Source organism: Hemiscyllium ocellatum, chromosome 1 (genome assembly GCF_020745735.1).
Source record: "Hemiscyllium ocellatum isolate sHemOce1 chromosome 1, sHemOce1.pat.X.cur, whole genome shotgun sequence".
NCBI classification, from domain to species: domain Eukaryota; kingdom Metazoa; phylum Chordata; class Chondrichthyes; order Orectolobiformes; family Hemiscylliidae; genus Hemiscyllium; species Hemiscyllium ocellatum.
Genome location: NC_083401.1, coordinates 146,867,567 through 146,888,592, shown reverse-complemented (window position 1 = coordinate 146,888,592; position 21,026 = coordinate 146,867,567). Strand labels below are relative to the sequence as shown.

Sequence of the window (21,026 nt, the reverse complement as noted above, 5' to 3'; positions counted from 1 at the left end):
AAAAGTAGAGGGCCCAGCACTGATCCCTGTGGCACTCCACTCGTCACAGGCCTCCAGTCTGAAAAACAACCCTCCACCACCACCCTCTGTCTTCTACCTTTGAGCCAGTTCTGTATCCAACTGGCTAGTTCTCCCTGTATTCCATGACATCTAACCTTGCTAACCTGTCTCCCACGGGGAACCTTGTTGAATGCCTTACTGTAGTCCATATAGATCACATCTACTGCTCTGCCCTCATCAATCTCCTTTGTTACTTCTTCAAAAAACTCAATCAAGTTTATGAGACATGATTTCCCACACACAAAGCCATGTTGACTATCCCGAATCAGTACTTGCCTTTCCAAATGCATGTACATCCTGTCCCTCAGGATTCCCTCCAACAACTTGCCCACTCCTGAGGTCAGCTCACTGGTCTATAGTTCCCTGGCTTGTCTTTATCGCCCTTCTTAAACAGTGGCACCACGTTTACCAACCTCCAGTCTTCCGGCACCTCACCTGTGACTATTGATGATACAAATATCTCAGCAAGAGGCCCAGCAATCACTACTCTAGCTTCCCATAGAGTTCTCAGATACACATGATCAGATCCTGGGGATTTATCCACTTTTACCCGTTTCAAGACATCCAGCACTTCCTCCTCTGTAATCTGGACATTTTGCAAGATGTCACCATCTATTTCCCTACAGTCTACATCTTCCATATCCTTTTCCACAGTAAATACTGTCTCTCTCGCTGTGTGTGGCTGTCTCTCTCACTCACTCTCTCGCTTTGTGTCTCTCTCGCGCGCGCACTCTCTCTGTGTTCTCGCTCGTTCGCTCTCTCTCTCTCTCTCTCTCTCTGTCTCTCTCTTGCTGTGTGTAATGGCTAATACGTTTTGCAACCTCATTTTCCTGCTTTCTCCCCTTGATTCCCTTACTATTCAAGAACCTGTCTTTCTTTGATACACTCAAAGACTTAGCCTCCACAATCTTTTGAGTTCCACAGGTTCGTCACCCTCTGGCTGAAGAAATTCCTCCTCCTCTCTGTTCTCAACAGTCGTCCCTTCACTCTGAGGTTCTGCCCTCAAGTGCTATTCTCTGTAACTGGTGCAAATGTCGTCTCCACATCCACTCTATCCAGGCCTGTCCGTATTCTGTACATTTCAATCAGATCCTCCCCTCATCCGTCAAAATCAAGAGTCAGCTGCTCCTCATATGACAAACCCTTCACTTCGGGATCATTCTTGTAAACCTCCTCAGGACACCGTCCAAGACTAGCACATCCTGCCTGAGGCCCAGGGCCCAAAACTGCTCGCAGTATTCCCAATGCAGTCTGACGCAAGCATCGTGGAGCTTCGACAGTCCACCTGTACTCGTTTTATTCTGGCCCTCTTGACCTGATTGCTAATTTGCATTTGCCTTCCTCACTGCCAACTTAGCTTGCGTGTTAATCTTCAGACTAGTGCTCCCAAATCCCTTTGTGCTTCAGATTTCTGAACTCTTTCCCCATTTAGAAAATTGTTTCTGCCTCTTTTCTTCCTACCAACTTGCATCACCTCACACTTTCCCACATTGTATTCTGACTGAGTCCTTCTGCAGCCTCCCTGTTCCTCAACTACAGCCCCTGCAGCTTTCCCTCTTCCTTAACACTCCATCTAGCTTTGTGTCATCTGCAGAGTTGCCCTTTGTTCCTTGGTCCAGATCGTTAATGTATGACTCGAATAGTTGTGGTCCCAACGCTGCCCTCTGCAGAACTCTAGTCACTTCCTGCTGTCCTGAAAGAGACCCCCCCCCTTCATATTCTGGTCAGTCAGCCAATTCTCTATCCATGCCTTAGGAAATCATGAGAGGTGCAGTCTTTGTTTATTATTTTTGTAAACTTGTGTTTCAATTTTTGTATTTTGTTTTGCAGATTCAACAGCTTCAGCTGCCACAGCCCCTGCTGCTTCTGATCCACGTCCGTTGAAGAGCAGTAAACCATTTGGTTACACTTATCCAACTCTCCAGCCCGGCTACCAGAACGTAGCTCCTCCTTCGCATTCTGTCAGTCAGCCCACTGGCCCAGGATATTCTCCAGGACTTCCGCAGTTTACTGAAGTAAGACGTTTGTTTGTCTGATCCAGTTGGAAATGATCTTAAATTAGCCTCTTAGTGACCTGCACCTGCCCCTCCCCTTAAAAAGGGGAATGATTGGAAGTGGTTAGTCAGGGAGGTGGGAAAACATAGGGAATCTGTGGTATTTTCTTCCAGTTTAGCAACAGTTTTTAAAGGATATCATTCTTTCATGGAATTGATTTTTGACATTCATAAACTGAAATCAGTTATTTAACTCCAATTTAGCATATGTCTGTTCCTTGCACTCTGGTATTTTAAGTTATGAATTGAGGAAAACTTAGTGAATCTAGACAGAAACATGAGGGATTGTGAAGCAGGATATTTTGACGGGCTGCAATCAAGTAAAGCAGAGGAATCATAAACATTGACACGACCCTTTTGGACTGATTGACCTGATTTATAATCCCACCTGGTGGGACTATTAGACAGTTCGGATGCTGCAATGAGACCTGGTTTAATATATTATTTTTTGTGTTTTAGTGATGCGGTGGCTAGTCACTGACACATATTCACACAAGGCTGCAGATGGTCTTTAGCAATCGAACATTTAGTTAATTGTACAAGAAATATGAAACCAAGTGATATATGTACTCGTAGTTCAAAATAAAATTAAAACTTGCTTTTCAGCACCATTTGTAACAGGCACAAATCCAGGCAAATTTACACCTATATCTCAACAATTCAGAGGTCTATTTAACTGACCCCCCCCCCTCCAGGTTTTCTCCTGCAGAGCCAATTTGATCACTCCTTTCCAAGTCCACTTCCCTGAACTCCCGTCAAATCTGAGAACTAAAACTTTTTCAGTTTCAAAAACATAGTTTCCATCGAAACTCTCCAGGCTTGGAAAATTCCCAAACTAGACGCTTCTTCTGCAGCGACTGGTTTCTTTGAACAGCTAGGAGAGAAAAATAAACTTGGCTTCAGAGCTCATTTTTGGTGTTTTCTGCACTATCAAAAGGGTAATTGTGTTTGCCCTACCTGTCATAAAATCAAACGTATAAACCATTTTCCATTGATAACGACAGAGTTATACAGTCATATGTTGCTCAGAAAATATTGGACTTCGGTCATTGTTTTAAAATGACTTGCTAATCCACCAGAGGACAAAATTGTAGGAGTAACCAAAATCCACCTTTTTAAAGCAATCCAAGTTCCAAGAAGGGCTTATGCCTGAAACGTTGATTCTCCTGTTCCTTTGATGCTGCCTGACCTGCTGCGCTTTTCCAGCAACACATTTTTAAGCTCTCATCTCCAGCATCTGCAGTCCTCACTTTCTCCTAGAGAGAGCACTCCTACCATTATATCTGATTCTCCATTGCAGTTTGAAATTCCTAAGGATGAGAAGCATGCTCACTTGTGATGCTAAGGCAAGGACCGAATGACATCACAGGTTCTAAAGAGAGACACTGCAAGATAGCAGACGATGACACATCCCTCCCAGATCGTCTCAACGCCTTCTCTGCTGGCTTTGAGCAGAATTTCGGCAGAGAGGTAACACCTATTCCGACAAGTCCTGATGAACCTATCCCAACAGTCACTGCATCAGAGGTCAGATCAGTTTTCCTTCGTGTGAATCCAAGGAAAGCGATGGGACCAGATGGAGTACCAGGCCGTGCACTCCGAGCATGTGCAGATTAACTGGCAGAGGCTTTCTCTGACATCTTCAACCTCTCCCTGCAGTAGGCCACTGTCCCTGCCCGTTTCAAGAGGGCCAACGTCATCCCTGTGCCTAAGAAGGCTCATGCAACATGTCTCAATTACTACTGCCCAGTGGCCCTAACTTCGGTGGTCATGAAGTGCTTTGAAAGGATGGTCATGGCATTAATCAACTCTCGCCTCCCCACTACTCTTGACCCACTCCAATTTGCCTATTGGACCAACAGATCCATGTCAGATGCCATATCACTTGCCCTTCACTCCTCCCTAGAACATCTTAACACCAAGATGAAGAATCCTACTCATTGACTACAGTTTAGCCTTCAACACTATTATCTCCTCGAGACTGATTACTAAACTTAGTGATCTCGGACTAAGCCCCACTCTCTGCAACTGGATCCTCCGTTTCCTCACCCACAAGCCACAGTCAGTGAAGATTGGGGATATTATTTCATCCTCACTAATACTCAACACTGGAGCCCCCCAGGGTGTGTACTCAGCCCTCTACTGTACCCACTGTATACTCATGACTGCGTCGCCAAATACCACAATAATGCCATTTACAAGTTTGCTGATGACACCACCATAGTTGGTCAAATCTCAGATGGCTTAGAAACGGACTACAGACGAGACATGGAAGGCCTGGAAAAATGGTGCACTGAGAACAATTTAACTCTCAATGCCTGCAAAACCAAGGAACTCATTATTGACTTTTGGCAGGATGTTACTCATGCCCCCCTACACATTAACAGCATAGAGGTGGAACAAGTGGAGAGTGTCAACCTCCTCATAGTGGTCATCCACAACAAGCTTTCTTGGACTCTTCATGTGGGCATACTGGTTACAAAGGCCCAACAACATCTCCTCATCCTCAGGCAGCTCAGGACATTTGGCATGATGGCGACATTTTATAGGTGCGCTATCGAGAACATTCTGCCTGGTTGTATCACTACCTGGTGTGGTAACTGTACCATTCAAGATCAGAGACAGTTACAGAGAGTGGTGAACTTGACAATCACAAAAGCCAACCTCCCATCTATAGAATCCATCTACCAGGCCTGTTATCAAGGAATGGCCGCCAGCATTCTCAAAGATCCATCCCACCCTGGCAACGTTTTTCTTCCACCTCTACCATCAGGGAGAAGGTACAGAAGCCTGAACGCATGCACCAGCGGGTTTCGTAACAGTTTCTACCCTACTGTTGTTAGAATACTGAATGGACTCTCAAATTCTTAACATTCGCCTGTACCTGTGTTTTTGTTTTTGCCGCTGTTTACATATTATTTACTTATCTATGCTATGTAACTCTATGATCTGCCTGTATTGCTCGCAACACAAAGCTTTTCACTGTGCCTCGGTACATATGACAATAAATTCAATTCATTGTTTCATAAGCCGTGGTCTTGATAATTTGCTAAGATGCATATGTCCATTACTGTCAGGGCAGGAAATGGGAAATAGCTGGTACATTCCCAAGTTGGATGCACATTGACTACTTCATCTGATATTTTCAGTGCAGAGGAGGAATGGGAACATAGTTGTTTAAAATTATGAAAAATCTGTATGACAGTGTTCTCTATTGAGGAGCCTTAAGATATAATACATTTGATTTACTGTACCTTAATGGATCTGTTTTTCCATAAAACAGTTTGTTTCAATGTAATCTTATTATGAACGTACCTCAAATTTGCGCACTCATATTTTTCTCCACTTTCATATCAAAAATGAAGCTTGATATTGTGCGCATATTTCTGTCACGTCTGGACTGGAAATGCATCTTCAAGTTTCCCTGGAGTTAAATAGTATCCATTAATTTTCTTTCTTTAAAATGTTTGGAAATCCAGATCCAAATTTCAAGTAATTCTGTTTGACTCTGGCTTACTGATCTTCAGGAGACCACATCTAGCATGACAAATATTATATGAAAATTAAACCAACATCTTTTTTGAAACTAGCTGTCTAAGTCACATATGGAATTGTCCTTTTTAGTGACCTGAAACTTTCTTGCAAAATCAAAATTGCTTGCAGTTCAATTTCCATACAGTTGTTTTGAATTGTAATTACAACATAGCCTCCAAACTGACAATCCTAATGTCTTTTGAGTGTTTACTTAATCTGTCAGAAATTTATGTAATGATATTTCAATAATAAAATTAATTGCTATTAAAGAGCCTGTATTTGATGAAATATTGTTGGTCATGTTTTAGTTTATGGAAAATTGAATGCTGAAGTTTGAAATATAAAATCAGGTGAGATTGTCTTTCTTTTCCTGATTGCAGCCCTTTTCCAGTGTTGATCAGCTGTCGTCAAACATGGAGGGTCTAAACGTGCGGAATAAACGACGGACCGAAGCTCTGAGGCAAGTCAGTCTCCTTCAAGAACGGGATATTCTTCCACCTGTTCCAAACATGATCCCTCAATCCAATTTAAGTCAAGAACTGAAAAAACTTAACTGCAGCCCAGAGTAAGTGTCGTTTTTTTTTAACCAAAATGATTGTGTATTCTTGCAAGTGAAGCATGTTTGCAATCACCTGTGTTCTTCACGATTGAACTATGCCAAATATCTGTAGTGTTGTGGTTGCTGAATTGCATTAAAGTTCTGCATTTTATGTTGACCCTGTCCTAATATTGGTTTATATCTGAAATTGTAAAATCAAGGGAAAAAGCAAAATACAATCAACTGCAAATTAAAACTCGAAAATACTGGAAGTATGCAGACGTAGAGCAAGATAGAGTTCAAGTTACAGGTTGATGTCCTTTTGTTGGAATTGAAAAATCCCATGTATTGGTTATAATTGGTTAGAGGGTGGCATGGTGGTTCAGTGGCTAGCACTGCGGCCTCACAGCACCAGGGTCCCAGGTTCGATTCCACACTGTCTGTGTGGCGTTTGCACATTCTCCCCATGTCTGCGTGGGTTTCCTCCGGGTGCTCCAGTTTCCTCCCACAATCCAAAGATGTGTAGGTTAGGTGAATTGGTCATGCTAAATTGCCTGTATTTTTAGGTACATTAGCCAGAGGGAAATGGGTCTGGGTGGGTTACTCTTTGGAGGGTTGGGGTGGACTGGTTGAGCCGACGGGCCTGTTTCCACACTGTAAGGAATCTAATCGATAATCATCAGTAGACAGAAAATTTGCAATTTGCCAAACTACTCATACTTCTTTAAAATGAAAATGAACTGCAAATGCTGAAGATCTGAAACAAAAACATATAATTGCGAGACAAACTAGCCTGTCTGTGGAGAGAAAACAGTTAACATTTCCATCAAGTTTCTCCAGCAATTTCAGTTTTTGCAGATGCTTCGCTTCCAGGTTTGCAAGCCATAATCCTGCCTTGTTATGGCCAATAACCAGTTTAGGATTTGTGATTACATATTCATTCAAAGTTTGTTTTTAAATTCTAACTATGCACATTCATATTTGTTTACAATTTGTGTGTGGGAATAAAAGATAAATTGTGCTGTTCAAAGGGTAGAATTGTTTTGAGTTTGTGATGCTCAATATTGTTAATTTCACTTTCTGACTGAGGGGTGAAAACTCCCAAGTCATCAAGGACAGTCCATGTTTTGCCATGCTCCACATTTTGCTTGTTTTCTAAGGAAAATGCAATCCAAGCTACTGCCATGTAATGACTAAATTATTTGCACAAATATCTGGATTATTTTTGGCATGAGGGATTTCTGAGTTCTGCAAATATCTTTGGGCAGGATCAAAGATCACATCATTATAAAAGCTCTTGTTGAAAACCATGAATTTAAAAATGTACTGTTTCCTTTGAAACAAAAAAATATTGTTTATTCATTCACCTTTCATGTTCAAGCAGGTTGTTGTTTTAATCATGTTGAAAAATCACATTTTTTTCCCTATGTACCCTTGACATTTAAGCCACAGGCTACACTAATCGTTCCCATTTTTCCATAACTGAGCCCTGATCTTATCATCTAGTAAATCCTAAATTTTCAAATGTGTCGTATCACTTTTTTTTTATTTTACATATTACATCAATCTCCTGACTAATTCTAGACCCAGTATGTTCAATTCCTTGTTTCTTGGAAACTGTTTGATCTTTGGTTCCTGGGCAGCACATTCAAACTGACAGGATATATTAATTTTTGTGCTTGCTGCCACTTTTAAAGACCCTTCAGAAGAGAGACTGGGAAACCATGTCTCAGCTTTTGATATGTTGGGCACTACCACATGAATCTTAGTGTAATTAACAAGCCTCTTAAAGAAGTGCACAGAAAGTGCACGCTATGGTGAATGTAACATGTTGTAGTGGTATAAAGCAAATTGTGGTTTTAAAGTTGCAACAAAATGTTTTGGGTATCTAATTGTGCTGTTGACACTTACTGACAAGAATGCCAGTCTCCTGAAGGAACGCGCCTTAGCTCGAGGAGCACAAAGAATGATGATAATAGCAAAATTTTAAGCTTTATCTGGTGCTGAAGATGTATATATCAGCAATGAGAAATGGCTGCTATAACATCTGTCAAATGGGTGTCATCTACCCATACTCCTGTCTACTCTCCTAATTACAAATGTGTTGAGGTGTACAGCGTAAACTTTTTCACTGACCATACGCAATAATAAAAACGAAAGCCATCACTGGAAACAACATATTAAGTAGAAAAACAACGTTTTACCCTAGGCTTTAATGGAGTTGTGCCTGATATGACTATCTTGATGTTCTTCCTTTTCTCCCAGTTTATTCCGATGCACTCTGATGAATATCCCTCAGACTCAGGCTTTGCTGAACAAAGCAAAACTTCCTCTTGGATTACTGCTTCATCCCTTCAAAGATTTGACGGTAATTGCACTTTTAATTTGGTGTGCGCAATAGACTCCAGTACCCTTTACTATCTTTCTTGGGCAACTGTTTTACTACATTGTTACTCCAAACCTTGAATATAGCTCTTTTGCTGGCAATAATCGGATCAATCAATGCTGCCTCTTATTGTGATCAAGAATAAGCCATATGTTAATTTTTGTTCCATAATGTAAACCTGTCTGAGTAGAAGGATAGAAATAATGAAATAACTTTGGAAAAGTGCCAATAAAGAAAATGAAAAGAATCTGCATGAGAAGCAATTTTGCTGAAGTCTACAATATTGTTCAAAGCAGTCTGTAATATTGGGCAAGCAGTAAGTTACTGCTTGCTTGGTTATTCATATTACCCACTAAATAAGATGGCCTCTTTTCTCAGAGTTTCTATCACTGAAGGCAAAATCAGTAAGATACTCCCTTTCTCTTTTCTATTTCAAATGAATAATAATTTTGGAATCTTGACAGCCATTATAATGGCTAGAAATGTTGCTCAAATGGAGTGAGGGGCTTAGTAAGCAGGAAAGAGCTCTCCTTTCATCGTGTAGTTGTACTGTTTTTGTATTACACTTTTTCATGGTCATATTTTTCTGTATTTTGGTTATTTTTTATGCCCATGGCTAAAATTTAAATTTAATGAATTTTCTCTATCCTTTTTAATCCTCCACACACTATTAAAAAGAGCTGGAACGTCACAGTCCTTTTTAGGAAAAGTGTGACTGTTCAGTTGTTTTTGATTTTAAAATACTAATCTTAATTTTTCTTACTTGGAGAGCCAGAATATAATGGTAAAAGGAAATCCCAGAGCAAATGTTTGAGCAGCCACTTTGCAAGGTTTTTTTTAATGCTTTTCAAGATAAATGTTTTCTGAATAATCTGGAATGTGCTAAACAACCTCTACTCAGGTTCTTAAGGTTTATGCATCTAAATATTCAGGTTATAAGTAAGGAAAATAGTCACTGCACGTTTGAACCCCATTCAGTAAACACTAATTTTGGACTGGTTTACTTCTGCTAAAGGGACTAAATAGGGCTTCATCATAAGTTGATTAATCAGCATTAAAATTGCTGGTAAATCTACCGCCACCCACTGAGAGGAACATTGTGTCTAATGGGCTTCACAGACAAGTGAGCAAGCAAACGTGTCAGTGCATGAATTTCTTCTCATAGAATCGCTTTGGAGGTACTGTTAACAACATTTTATTTGCTTTGCCTAGTGTGTGGAATTACCTCTTACATGTTTTGGTTTAGTTGTTAGCAAAATTTTCTTCTTGTTAGTGAGCAGAATTAGAATTTCTGCTCAATACTAATGATTGGTTTCATTAACAATTTAGCATTTGCCTGTGATTACTTCGAGCACCATTGTCAGATGCCGAACCTGCAGAACATACATTAATCCATTTGTATCCTTCCTTGATCAAAGAAGGTGGAAATGCAATTTGTGTTATCGAGTCAATGATGGTAAGTTAGCAAATATTCCTCCGTGGTTTAGCATCATTTGAGGCTATCCTAAGAAAAGAAAAATCATGAGATATTGGAATAATGCGTGCAGTTCTGGTGTCCTTCCCATCGTAAGGGAGCTGTGAAACTTAATAGGGTTTGGAAAAGATTTGCAAGGATGTTGCCAGGGTTGGAGGATTTGAGCTATAAGGAGAGGCTGGATAGGCTGGGCTGTTTTCCCTGGAGCGTCAGAGACTGAGGGGTGGCCTAATAGAAGTTTATAAAATCATGAGACACATAGATAGGATAAATAGACAAGATCTTTTCCCTGGGGTGGAGGAGTCCAGAATTAGAGGGCATAGGTTTAGGGTGAGACAGGAAAGATATAAGAGACCTGAGGAGGGACATTTTCATACAGAGGATGGTGCATGTATGGAATGTGCTCCCAGAGGAAGTGGTGGAGACTGGTACAATTACAGCATTTAAAAGGTATCTGGATGGGTATATGAATAGGAAGAGTTTAGAGGGATTTGGGCATAGTGCTGGCAAATGGGACCAGATTAGGTTAAGATATCTGGTCAGCATGGACGAGTTGGACCGAAGGGTCTGTTTCTGTGCTGTACATCTCTATGACTCTACGACTCTCTGTGAAACAAGTCTGAAAAATAAAAGTTGTTGTGCAGGTGAAAAGTGTCATTTGGATTGTTGAAATTCTTGATTTATTTCATTCCAAAACCTTCATATGCCCGCAAAGGGGTTTAAGCCTGTCTTGCTTCCTGTGACAAAAGTAAGTCCATTTGTCTCCTTAATTTCACATTAATGTGTGATCATTTACCTCTGATCCTAGTATGCAAGTGTTTCTTTCCAAGAGCAGTTTTATTTATCGTAATTAGAGATTCTGCTAAAAGTGCACGAATAGCTAGGAAATAAGCTAAAAGTCAAGTCCTGATGGGTGATAATCTCTAAACAGAAAACATACTCATTTGATGTAGGGAGAAGACAATTAGGAAAGTGAATGCATTGCATAACGAATAGCATGGAAAGGAAGAATTTCATTTCTAGAACACTTGGTGGTAGTAGTACTAGGACAGAGAGGGCCTGTACTCCTATGACGACTTGTACCTAAACTAGAATAGGACCTGTCACCTAGAATGTAGAGCCAGTTATCTCTGATGGGATAGACTAGAAATTATATTAGGAGCAATATCTCTTTTAAAAAGTGTAGCTTTGGCCAGCTCTTTTTTGCACTCTGCACTCTGGTCTCTTTTGAATTTTTCTGTTTGCGTGCCTGTGTATTACTTCTCATAGTCTTTATTTGACAAGATCTGTACCTTTCTCACCAGCTGTGCAAATGAGCACCTGCTTGGCTTTACAGGAACATTAATTTGGAGTAAAAGTTTTACAAATTAATGACTGTTTAGAACAACCTGCCATAGAAGATGGTAGAATTAGGACGTTAAACATTTTCAGCCAGAGCATGGAATGTGTCTACTATCCTTTGTTTTTTGGCTTGCTGTGCAAAGTCCTATTTGCCAAAGAGACTGCATATTTAGAAGCTACTTGAATATATTTGGATCGATGAGTATATTGTATTTTTATACATTTTAAATTAAAATCTTTCTCTTTGCTTTAAATCTTAGTACCTGAAGAATTTATGTATAATCCTTTGACGCGTTCATATGGTGAACCACACAAAAGACCAGAAGTTCAAACTGCAACTGTGGAGTTTATTGCTTCTTCAGATTATATGGTAAAAATGCTGCATTCTAAAGAACCAAATGAACAGATATTGTTAGCTATGAATTAATGAAAGTGGGTTGTTTATACCTATCCTGTAGAACTGTAAAAATATCAAGGTAAAATTAAATATTTGTGTTTCGTGTGACTTAACTGTTCGCAGCATGTATATTTCAATGTCTAAATTATTTTCTTTGCAGCTGCGACCACCTCAACCTGCTGTCTACCTCTTCGTTTTTGATGTTTCCCATAATGCGGTGGAATCAGGATACCTGAACATTTGTTGTCAGTCATTGTTAGAAAACTTTGACAAGTAAGAGCACCTTTTTCCAAATGTAAAAGTATAGCACTTTAACAGGGATCTTTTCAAAGGCTTTGTGCCTGACAAGTTTATTGCAGTGTCTGTATTACAGGATAAATAAAGGGGAAGCAGTGGAAGTAATGTATTTGGATTTTCAGAAGGCATTTGCTAAGTAGGCTTATATGCAATACCTAAATGATAAAAGCACATTGACCTGGGAGTAGCATAAAGGATTGGCTAACTAATAGACAGAGAGTTTGGATAAAGAAGGCATTTTCAGGATAGCAGCCAGTTGAGTGCCACAGGGCTCAGTGCTGAGGCCCAATTATAATGCAGTAATATTGATGACTTGATAATAACAACGAAGGTACTCTTGCCAAATTTGCAGCAAACATTAAAAATAATGGAAAGCGAAAACAGTAAGGATAACAGTCTGCAGAGGGATAAAGACAGTTTAAGTATTTTTTAAATTAGTTTTTTAATTAGTGTTATTAATTAGTATGGGAATTAAAGGTTATTGGGATAAGACAGGAAAGTGGAGATGAGAATCATCAGATTGGCCATGATCTCATCATATAGTAGAAAAGAACTGATAGGTTGAATAGCTTACCCATGCTTCTAAATCCTGTGACCTAATTTCTTCGCACATAATTTGATGAAATATGAAATTACGTAACCTGGAAGTGTCTTCTTGTGCACTTGTAATTCAGCTTTCTTTAATATAACCATAAAAAGTTGGAAATATACAATGCAGCAGGTAGCCATCTGGCTCATTATGCCTACGTTAGCTGAGAAAGAAATAAACAACTTAATTCCATTTCTGGTTGTTAATCCAGAATCAGATAAGATACAGCACTTTTAAGAGCGCATGTAAGTTTGTTTTAAAATGCGGTGAGGATTTCTGTCTCGACCATTCTTTTTAAAACACAGTTCAAGACAATATCATCCTCTGATTAATACAACGCTTCAAATGTTATAGCTTGTGTTTCTGCAGTTCATCTTAAAGTGCATTTTTAAGCTTTATTTGAAACTTAATTTCCTTACAATAATAAAGCTCTTGTCTAATTTTTAAATATCCCACAATAGAATTAATTGCAAGTACAATTTCTTGGTAGTGATTTATGATATATCAGTATTTGATGTAAATGCTGCTTTTTAAGCATCTGACCAAGGTTACATGTTGTAACATATGCATATAAATATATCTTTAAGGTTGCCTGGAGATTCAAGGACCAAAATAGGATTTATTACATTTGATAGCACAGTTCATTTCTTCAACTTGCAGGAAGGCTTGTCACAACCTCAAATGCTGATTGTGTCAGATATTGAAGGTAAGACTAAAAACACTTATTGCGATTATAATCAAACTTTGGTATTTGTGGTGTTGTGACAGTAAACAGTTCAGAAATGAGAATGAAATTAGTCCACTTCAGTGATGAACTATAGACAGTTTGTACATCTAAATGAAAATTTATTTTCTAATGCAGACTTCAGGGCAGTTAAATTGAGTAATGATTCAGCAAGCTGGGGAAAATCAGTATGATTTCACAGTAATTTAGTCAACAAAAATATATATTTTTGTCAATGTAAAATTCACATAACTTGACTAATATTTCCATGGTGTTTCAACCTGAATTCACTAGATCTGTTGGAAGCATACTTTATAAAGTAAGTTTTAGTCTGAGTACTGCTGCCGTTTGGTACTGGTTAGTACAACATTGCTCCATGTTTCAAAACCAGTTTTGCTACTAACTCTTTTCAGGGGAACTGATCAAATTGACAATATCTCTCCACATAATGCTGAAAGTTTAGATGAGTACTGAAATTAAGCATAATGCGTACCCCTCTATTGAAACAAAGTGTTAGACAAAATAAGTATCCAACCTCATCACAGAAACAACAGTAGTGAAAATCCAACTCAGTTGATTTATAAGACCAGCACCTAGACGAGGTGTTGCAGTGACCCTTCTTCACTGTATTCTGGGATAATAGCAGTGAATTGAACATCTACCCTCCTGTCTACTTACAGTGTAATCAGTAATTTGCATAGGCTTACTGTTATCCATTTGCTTTTGTATTCACTGTCTTTATTGAATCAAGACAGTATCCTTTATTTTCATTAAGTTGTCCTCTCATTTTACTATTTGAGTCTATACATCAAAAATCAGTTATCTTCTATACTCTCTTTTTAATGCTTTAATACTTAACAAAGAAATCCATAGATGTGTGGCACGGTGGCACAGCGCCAGAGGCCCGGGTTTAATTCCTGCCTTAGATGCCTGTCTGTGTGGAGTTTGCACGTTCTCCCTGTGTTTGCGTGGGTTTCCTCCGGGTGCTCTGGTTTTCTCCCACAGTCCAAAAATGTGCAGGTTAGGTGAATTGGCCTTGCTAAATTGCCCGTAGTGTTAGGTGAAGGGGTAAATGCAGGGGAATGAGTCTGGCTGGGTTGCGTTTCGGCGGTGTGGACTTGTTGGGCTGAAGGGCCTGTTTCCACACTAAGTAATCTAATCCAATCTAATGTCTTTGTCTCTAAGTTGAGACTGTCAGTTCTCTGCTCTTGCTTCATCTACTCCATTATCATAAATGGATGTCAAACCAAGTTCTCTTGTGATCTTCACCCTGTTTCTTCGTTCTTTAAAATCTTTTTTGAAAAGAAAAGCACATCACAGCTTCTCTTCACATAATTTCATCCTTTATTCCTCTTTTGTTTAAGCTTGTGCTTTCTCAAAAGAGTCCTTGAATGTCTTATACCTTCTTTACAACTTTAGATCGTCCCTCTCCCTCAGGGTGAAATGGCCCAAACTCAAGTTGCAGACAATATCCCTTGTAACTATGATGCGTTTTTTCCATCACCACCTCATTCAGGTCTATCCTAGCTCAACTCTGTTCTTGCCCAATCAAAAGTATTTGAAAAACTCCAGAAGTTATTTCTTTTCCTCTGCCCATGTATCTCTGGAATTGCCCCAAGATTCTATGTTTTATTCTGTCCTGTTCCACTCTGCATGCTAATCCTTAGTTACATTATCTGCGAACATGGGGTCAGATCTTCCACATGTCTTCTGACAATTCCTCTGCCACTTCTATGGGCAGTCACTCCGTCATAATTGATGGACTTTTTTTTCCCGCTAACATTACCCACTTTCATCCTTACTTCAATCCGTCTTCTGAAATTTGCCTGTTTCCTAACCTGACAATTGAAGTATTCTCATAGCCGGTCTCTGATCCTTCAGTTGATGTTAAACCATAGTTAGTTGCTGACAGCAGGACTTTTGATCAGTGTAACATGGGTTTGCTGTATCAAAAGTGTCTCATCTGCTACTGTCGGCAATGCAGCCCAGGTGGGAAACTTTAGTGTAGGTTGTAAAACAAGCAGAAGCACATTTTTAAAAGTTCTGTTGTTTGGTTGGCATCTAGTTAGTTAGTTATCAGTCAAAATTTGTATTCTTTGCACAAAAATTGATTAAAGCTTTCTTCTGCAGATATCTTCCTACCTACTCCAGACAGCTTGATGGTAAACCTACATGAAAGCAAGGAGGTAGGCAAGAACTTGTGATTAAAATTTAGCATCCTTGCTTTTTTTTTTAACAGAAAAGGACCTGAATACTATGGTAACATTTTTTTTAAGTGTGTTCGATCAATTTCAGCTAATGGCAATCTGCTGCCTTACTGAAAATAGCTACTACTACAGGCAAAGATTAATAAAGTGGGAGCAGACGTGTGTCAACTTGAATCAGTTAATGGAGTTCTTAACGCCGTGGGATGTCGTTTAAAATCCAAATCCAGGGCTTGGGTTTGTCGCTGGCATTTTGTTGTAATATGAAGAGGAACAGAATCCTGCACTGTAGTCCTTTGGATAAGCCAAATGTCACCCAATTTTGGTGCAAGGTTAATGTAAAAGATCCTGGGTTCATTTCAAAGAAAAGAAATTCTCCTTAGTACTTTCCCATAATCAAAAACAAACAGATTAATAGGTAATATGTATGATTATTGATGGTGGTTTTTAATGTTTGCACAGTGGCTTCTCTATTTGTCTGCTTTCAATGCTCTATAAAAGTAACTTGGTGACTGTGTGCTTTGAGATGTTTCAGTAATGGGGGCTAAGTAAATCCAAATGTTTATTTTTCTCTTCTTATGGGCGCATGGTGGCTCAGTGGTTAGTACTGCTGCCTCACACGCCAGAGACCCGGGTTCGATTCCAGCCACGGTAGCTGTCTGTGTGGAGTTTGCACATTTTCTACGTGGGTTTCCTCCAGGTGCTCCGGTTTCCTCCCACAGTCCAGAGATGTGCAGGTTAGGTGAACTGGCCACGCTAAATTGCACATAGTGTTCGAGGCGGTGTAGGTCAGGTGCGTTAGTCAGGGATAAATATAGGATGATAGAGTAATCTAATTACAACAGTGTTTGTTAGACTTGTGTAACAGTGCTGAGCTGCCAGGTGGTGTCCTCGAATACTGCCTGAACTGCTGTGCTCTTCCAGCACCACTAATCCAGAATCTGGTTTCCAGCATCTGCAGTCATTGTTTTACCTAATCTAATCTAATGTTTACAACAAATAGATGCAAATAATTAGCAAGGACCAGAGTCTAGCTCCTTTTATTAACAAATCCATTTTAACTGGTTCCAAGCAACTGTACCACATCTGGCATCAAGACAGTTAGATTCGAGTACAGGCAACTGGTTTTCTGAATTTGAACCTGCAACCCACATACCTGAGCAGTCAAGCGTTACTGTTACTTTGTCAGCTAGAGGGGTTCATAATGCTAAGGAACATGAAAATAGATAGCTCTAGATAGGAACGTAGCACCTAGGAAAACCAATTTGAATGTCACATACACATGCACTAACTCACTCATGATAGCATTACTATTACATAGATTCAATCAGTCCTCAATTGTGTAAGGAACTGCAAATTAAAATGCAATTCAGAAGCACAACAAAGTACATAAACCAGTCAATAGAATGCTGCAGGGAATATCAGGACCTATGAGAAGTTCTGGTCAATGAGTATCTCTGATATCTGTCTCCTTGGCTGCACTACATGACATTTGAAAGGAGGGAAGATAGGTAGTCAAGGTAAACTTGCTTCCCTATCCAAAATCCGATTCAAGTCATAAAGTAAAGCCATCAACAATATTTGCTTCATGGGGATCCTATTTGACATTTATTTCCTCACTGGAGTAACAAGTAATTATTATGGCAAAATTCACACAGATTTGAACCCAACCCACTTACTTATTGTAGTCAAGGTTGATCCAGTTTGCTCTCAGCAGGCAAGTTAAAATCAGTTTAAACCTATAACTCTACTAATACCTGCTGTCAGCCAGATTTGAGGAAAACAACATGTGAAACCTGCCTGGTAAAAGGAGGATTAGATTTATCAAGCCTTTACAGAAATTCACAGGCCAGGAGTAGGGGGAGCATCTTACACTGGTCCAATAAGCTAATCCTGTAAATCCAGAAGCTGCAATTCTAATATTTGTGACCCCTTCAGAATTTTGTCCAAGCTGCTGCCACCATAATCTTCTGTGATGCCCACGATTTCTGAGCTATAAAGTTTCTTGATAAATATCAAAACTCATTGTATCTTCTGTCTTGGAAAGTGCAGGGATTTCCCAATGGTGTCATCAGGTGTGAATGAACCAGAGACTTCTGTCAAGGAGTCAACTTAGATAGTTCGTCCTCCTTTATAGACTTGTGTTATGACCAATTTTCTTAGAACGAAGTATCATAAAGTAGCTGTGGAAAGCGTTTATTAATATGCATAATTTATTATTTAATTTCAGCATGCCATAGATTTGGTGCAGTCAAATGCATTAATGCTTTGTGCCTGGGGGAAACACTTTGTTTCTCCAATGTCTATGTAGGTGGGTGTATGGTAAAACAATACCTAATTTATGTCTTTAATGCACTGATTACAACTCCTGAAATATTAATCACAGCTGTCAAGACAAACCCTGGAGAATAAATCTTGAGGAAAAATGAAAGATGATAGATCTTCTTCCTAGTTAGCTTGCATGAACAATGCAGCAATTATACTGTTTGTTCCTGAGACAGCTCTGTGTTGTCCTGTATCACGTAAGAATGAAAAGACTGCCACACGTTCTGTCGAACTGTAAAGTCCATGCGACTGTCTTGACAGTCAGTGTTAGGCTAAAACTTTGAAATTCTGTCTTCTGTAATAAAACAAGTTCACATTCTATGAGTAGTTAACTTAATTTCTTATCAATCACGCTAAGAAAAATTCACAAACCCTTTAGATTTCTCTTCAGGTATTTTAAGAAGTGTTAAAATTGAGATTTAGCTTTCAAACACATTTTGAGAGCAAAACTGAAGTAATGACAAAAAGACCAAACGTTTACCAAAGGTCCTAGTCCTTGTCGTATTAGAATCTCAACAGTGTGGAAACGGGCCCTTTGGCCCAACAAGTCCACATCGATCCTCCGAAGAGTAACCCTGCCAGACCCATTCCCCTACCCTATCCTTTCCCCTGACTAATGCATTTAACGCAATGGGAAATTTAGCATGGCCAATTCACCTGACCTGCACATTTTTGTACTGTGGGAGGAAACCCACGTCGACACTTGGAGAACGTGCAAACTCCACACAGGCAGCTGCCCGAGGCGGGAATCCAACCTGGGTCCCTGGTGCTGAGAGGCAACAGAGCTAACCACTGAGCCATCGTGCCACCCAAAATTTTATTATATTTAAATCCTAGTAGAGTAAGATAAATATGCTCCTATTTAAAGAAACAGTAGAGTTATATTGACAAAAGCTGTCATGGAAGCAGGGAAGTCAGTTTACCATGCTCCTTCCTTCTTTATAAATTGTGCAGAAATCCACTGTATATGGTGTTTGACGAAGGGATTTTTACAGTTGACAGGGAACTAGAAAACTGAAATAAAATCGTAACCTATTTGGACTGTAAACACTTTAAAGTGTTTGCCATTTTCTAGTCTTAGTTGCACATCAGACTATTTCATAAAGAAAATAATCCAAATATATAATGAAAGCAATAAAGCCCGTTTCATTTAAAAAACTAACATTTAAAAATGTATCAGTTAATAGAATATTTTGCGTAGCAGTCTTACTGGCTGAGAAGTATTGTAAATTGTACTATAATCTCATTGTTGATCATATTGTTTAGCATAACTTTGTTGGAATTACACACAAATATTTGGTCATTAGGTGAACAGTATAATGAAAAATTTGCAGTAAATTGAAAAGGATTAACTTTTTTAGTGTCCCACAATGATTGCAGAATATTAATATTTAATGAGCATGGATTAAGAATTAGAAGATGGATAGGAATTGCCACTGTGGTCCCCATTTAAGCAGCTTGGTTTTATTTATTTCGTATATGATTTGGTAAATTTCATTCCCATTCTCCTTGACCCTTATCAAACAGTGTTTGGCAGCATCCGAGGAGTAGGAGAATCGAAGTAACTATTGAGGTGTAAGTGGCAATGACTATGCAACATTATTTTTATTCTGTCTTTGCCTGTTAACCATGTGTGCTCACTTATAGCTCACTTCTTCGCCTTCCACTATGACCCACAACTTGTGCCTCTACCAGTGCACAACTCCTCAACATTGAGGAGACAGGGCACCAACTTGCAGAATGCAACATAGTACATCTCTGGGACACATGCACTAAGCAACCCCACCACCCTGTGACCGAATACTTTAACTCCTCTTCCCACTCTGCCAAGGATATGCAAATCCTGGGCCGCCCCCATCAGCAAACTCTAGCCACCCAACACCTGGAGGAAGCATGCCTCACCTTCTGCCTTGGGACCCTCCAACCACATGGGATCAATGTGGATTTCACCAGTTTCTTCAATTCCCCTGCCCCACCTTATTCCAGATCCAATCTTCCAACTTGGCACTAGCCTCTTGAACTGTCCAACTTCTCCTCCTCCTCCCCGCCCCCAAATCTGCTCCACCCTCCTCTCTGACCTATCACCTTCACCCCATCTTTGTGTAAGTATCGCATTTCCAGCTATCTTTGCCTCCCTCCTCCTTCCCCACCACTGCCCCCTCCCTGATCCATTTATCTCTCAGCCCCCTTGGGCCACCCCTTCATTCCTGATGAAGAGCGAATGCTCAAAACATTGACTCTCCTGCTCTTCAGATGCTGCCTGACCAGCTGTGCTTTTCCAGCACCATACTTTTTGACGCAACTTAAATCAGCCGACTTGATCTGTATGATTCAGCTACTCACTGGTTAAACTTACTGACCTACTGAGGGACCACTTTATATATTTCTAACAATCTGAGTTTACACGAAAGAAAATGTCCCTATTATGCATAAACAAAATTGTTTCACACCAGTGCCCATTGGGATTTTTGTTATACATAAGCAAAATAATTGTTTTTTTTTAAGTGTGAATAAATCAATGTTGTCTTCTCTACTGACAAAAGCACCGACACAGTAAATTCTGTGAAAGCACTAAATGGAATCACTCAATACTTAACAGGTTCTAATGCAGAAAAAAGTCATTTTTTTTAGAGGAACAAAAAACAAAAATTCAAAAATGCTGTTTCATTTCCCCAGTGTGTAATTACTGTTGGAGGCAGCTGTTTTATTGGTTCCATATCTTTCTGTTTGTGTTTGATGACTTCTTGTTGTGATGAAGGCATCATCTGGCATATCCAAACCCGCTGCTTTTCTCTTACCTCCTGTCCAATAGCATAACGACACAGCATGGTATTCCTCACCTTGTTTTTTGGTTCATGAAACATTCTGACCCATTTTTATTGCTGTGGGAATTTGTACAGTAATCCACTGTCCCAGCAGAATTACCTTGAAGTGATGTATATTATTGAATGTCCCCTTTCAGATCTCCTTCACAGAATATATGGAAAAATCACTGATATATTGCCAGGCTTCTTCATTGTAGCATTTCCATAATTTTTAAATATCGGATAGATGGTACTGAGGAAAAATGTAATGATTGCTGTAAATCTTTACTGAACATTTG

The 21,026-nt window shown here is 39.5% G+C and overlaps 1 protein-coding gene across 1 annotated transcript in view; it reads left to right on the top strand.

Moving 5' to 3' along the window:
- The window catches only part of LOC132816792 (protein transport protein Sec24B-like), a 129,937-nt gene that overhangs the window by 76,446 nt on the left and 32,465 nt on the right, over nt 1–21,026 (top strand). The window contains exons 6-13 of the mRNA XM_060826746.1: nt 1,891–2,075; nt 6,029–6,213; nt 8,452–8,554; nt 9,902–10,028; nt 11,648–11,757; nt 11,945–12,057; nt 13,258–13,376; nt 15,525–15,580. Coding sequence (XP_060682729.1) covers nt 1,891–2,075; nt 6,029–6,213; nt 8,452–8,554; nt 9,902–10,028; nt 11,648–11,757; nt 11,945–12,057; nt 13,258–13,376; nt 15,525–15,580 — 998 coding nt within the window. The remainder of the gene's footprint in view (nt 1–1,890; nt 2,076–6,028; nt 6,214–8,451; nt 8,555–9,901; nt 10,029–11,647; nt 11,758–11,944; nt 12,058–13,257; nt 13,377–15,524; nt 15,581–21,026) is intronic.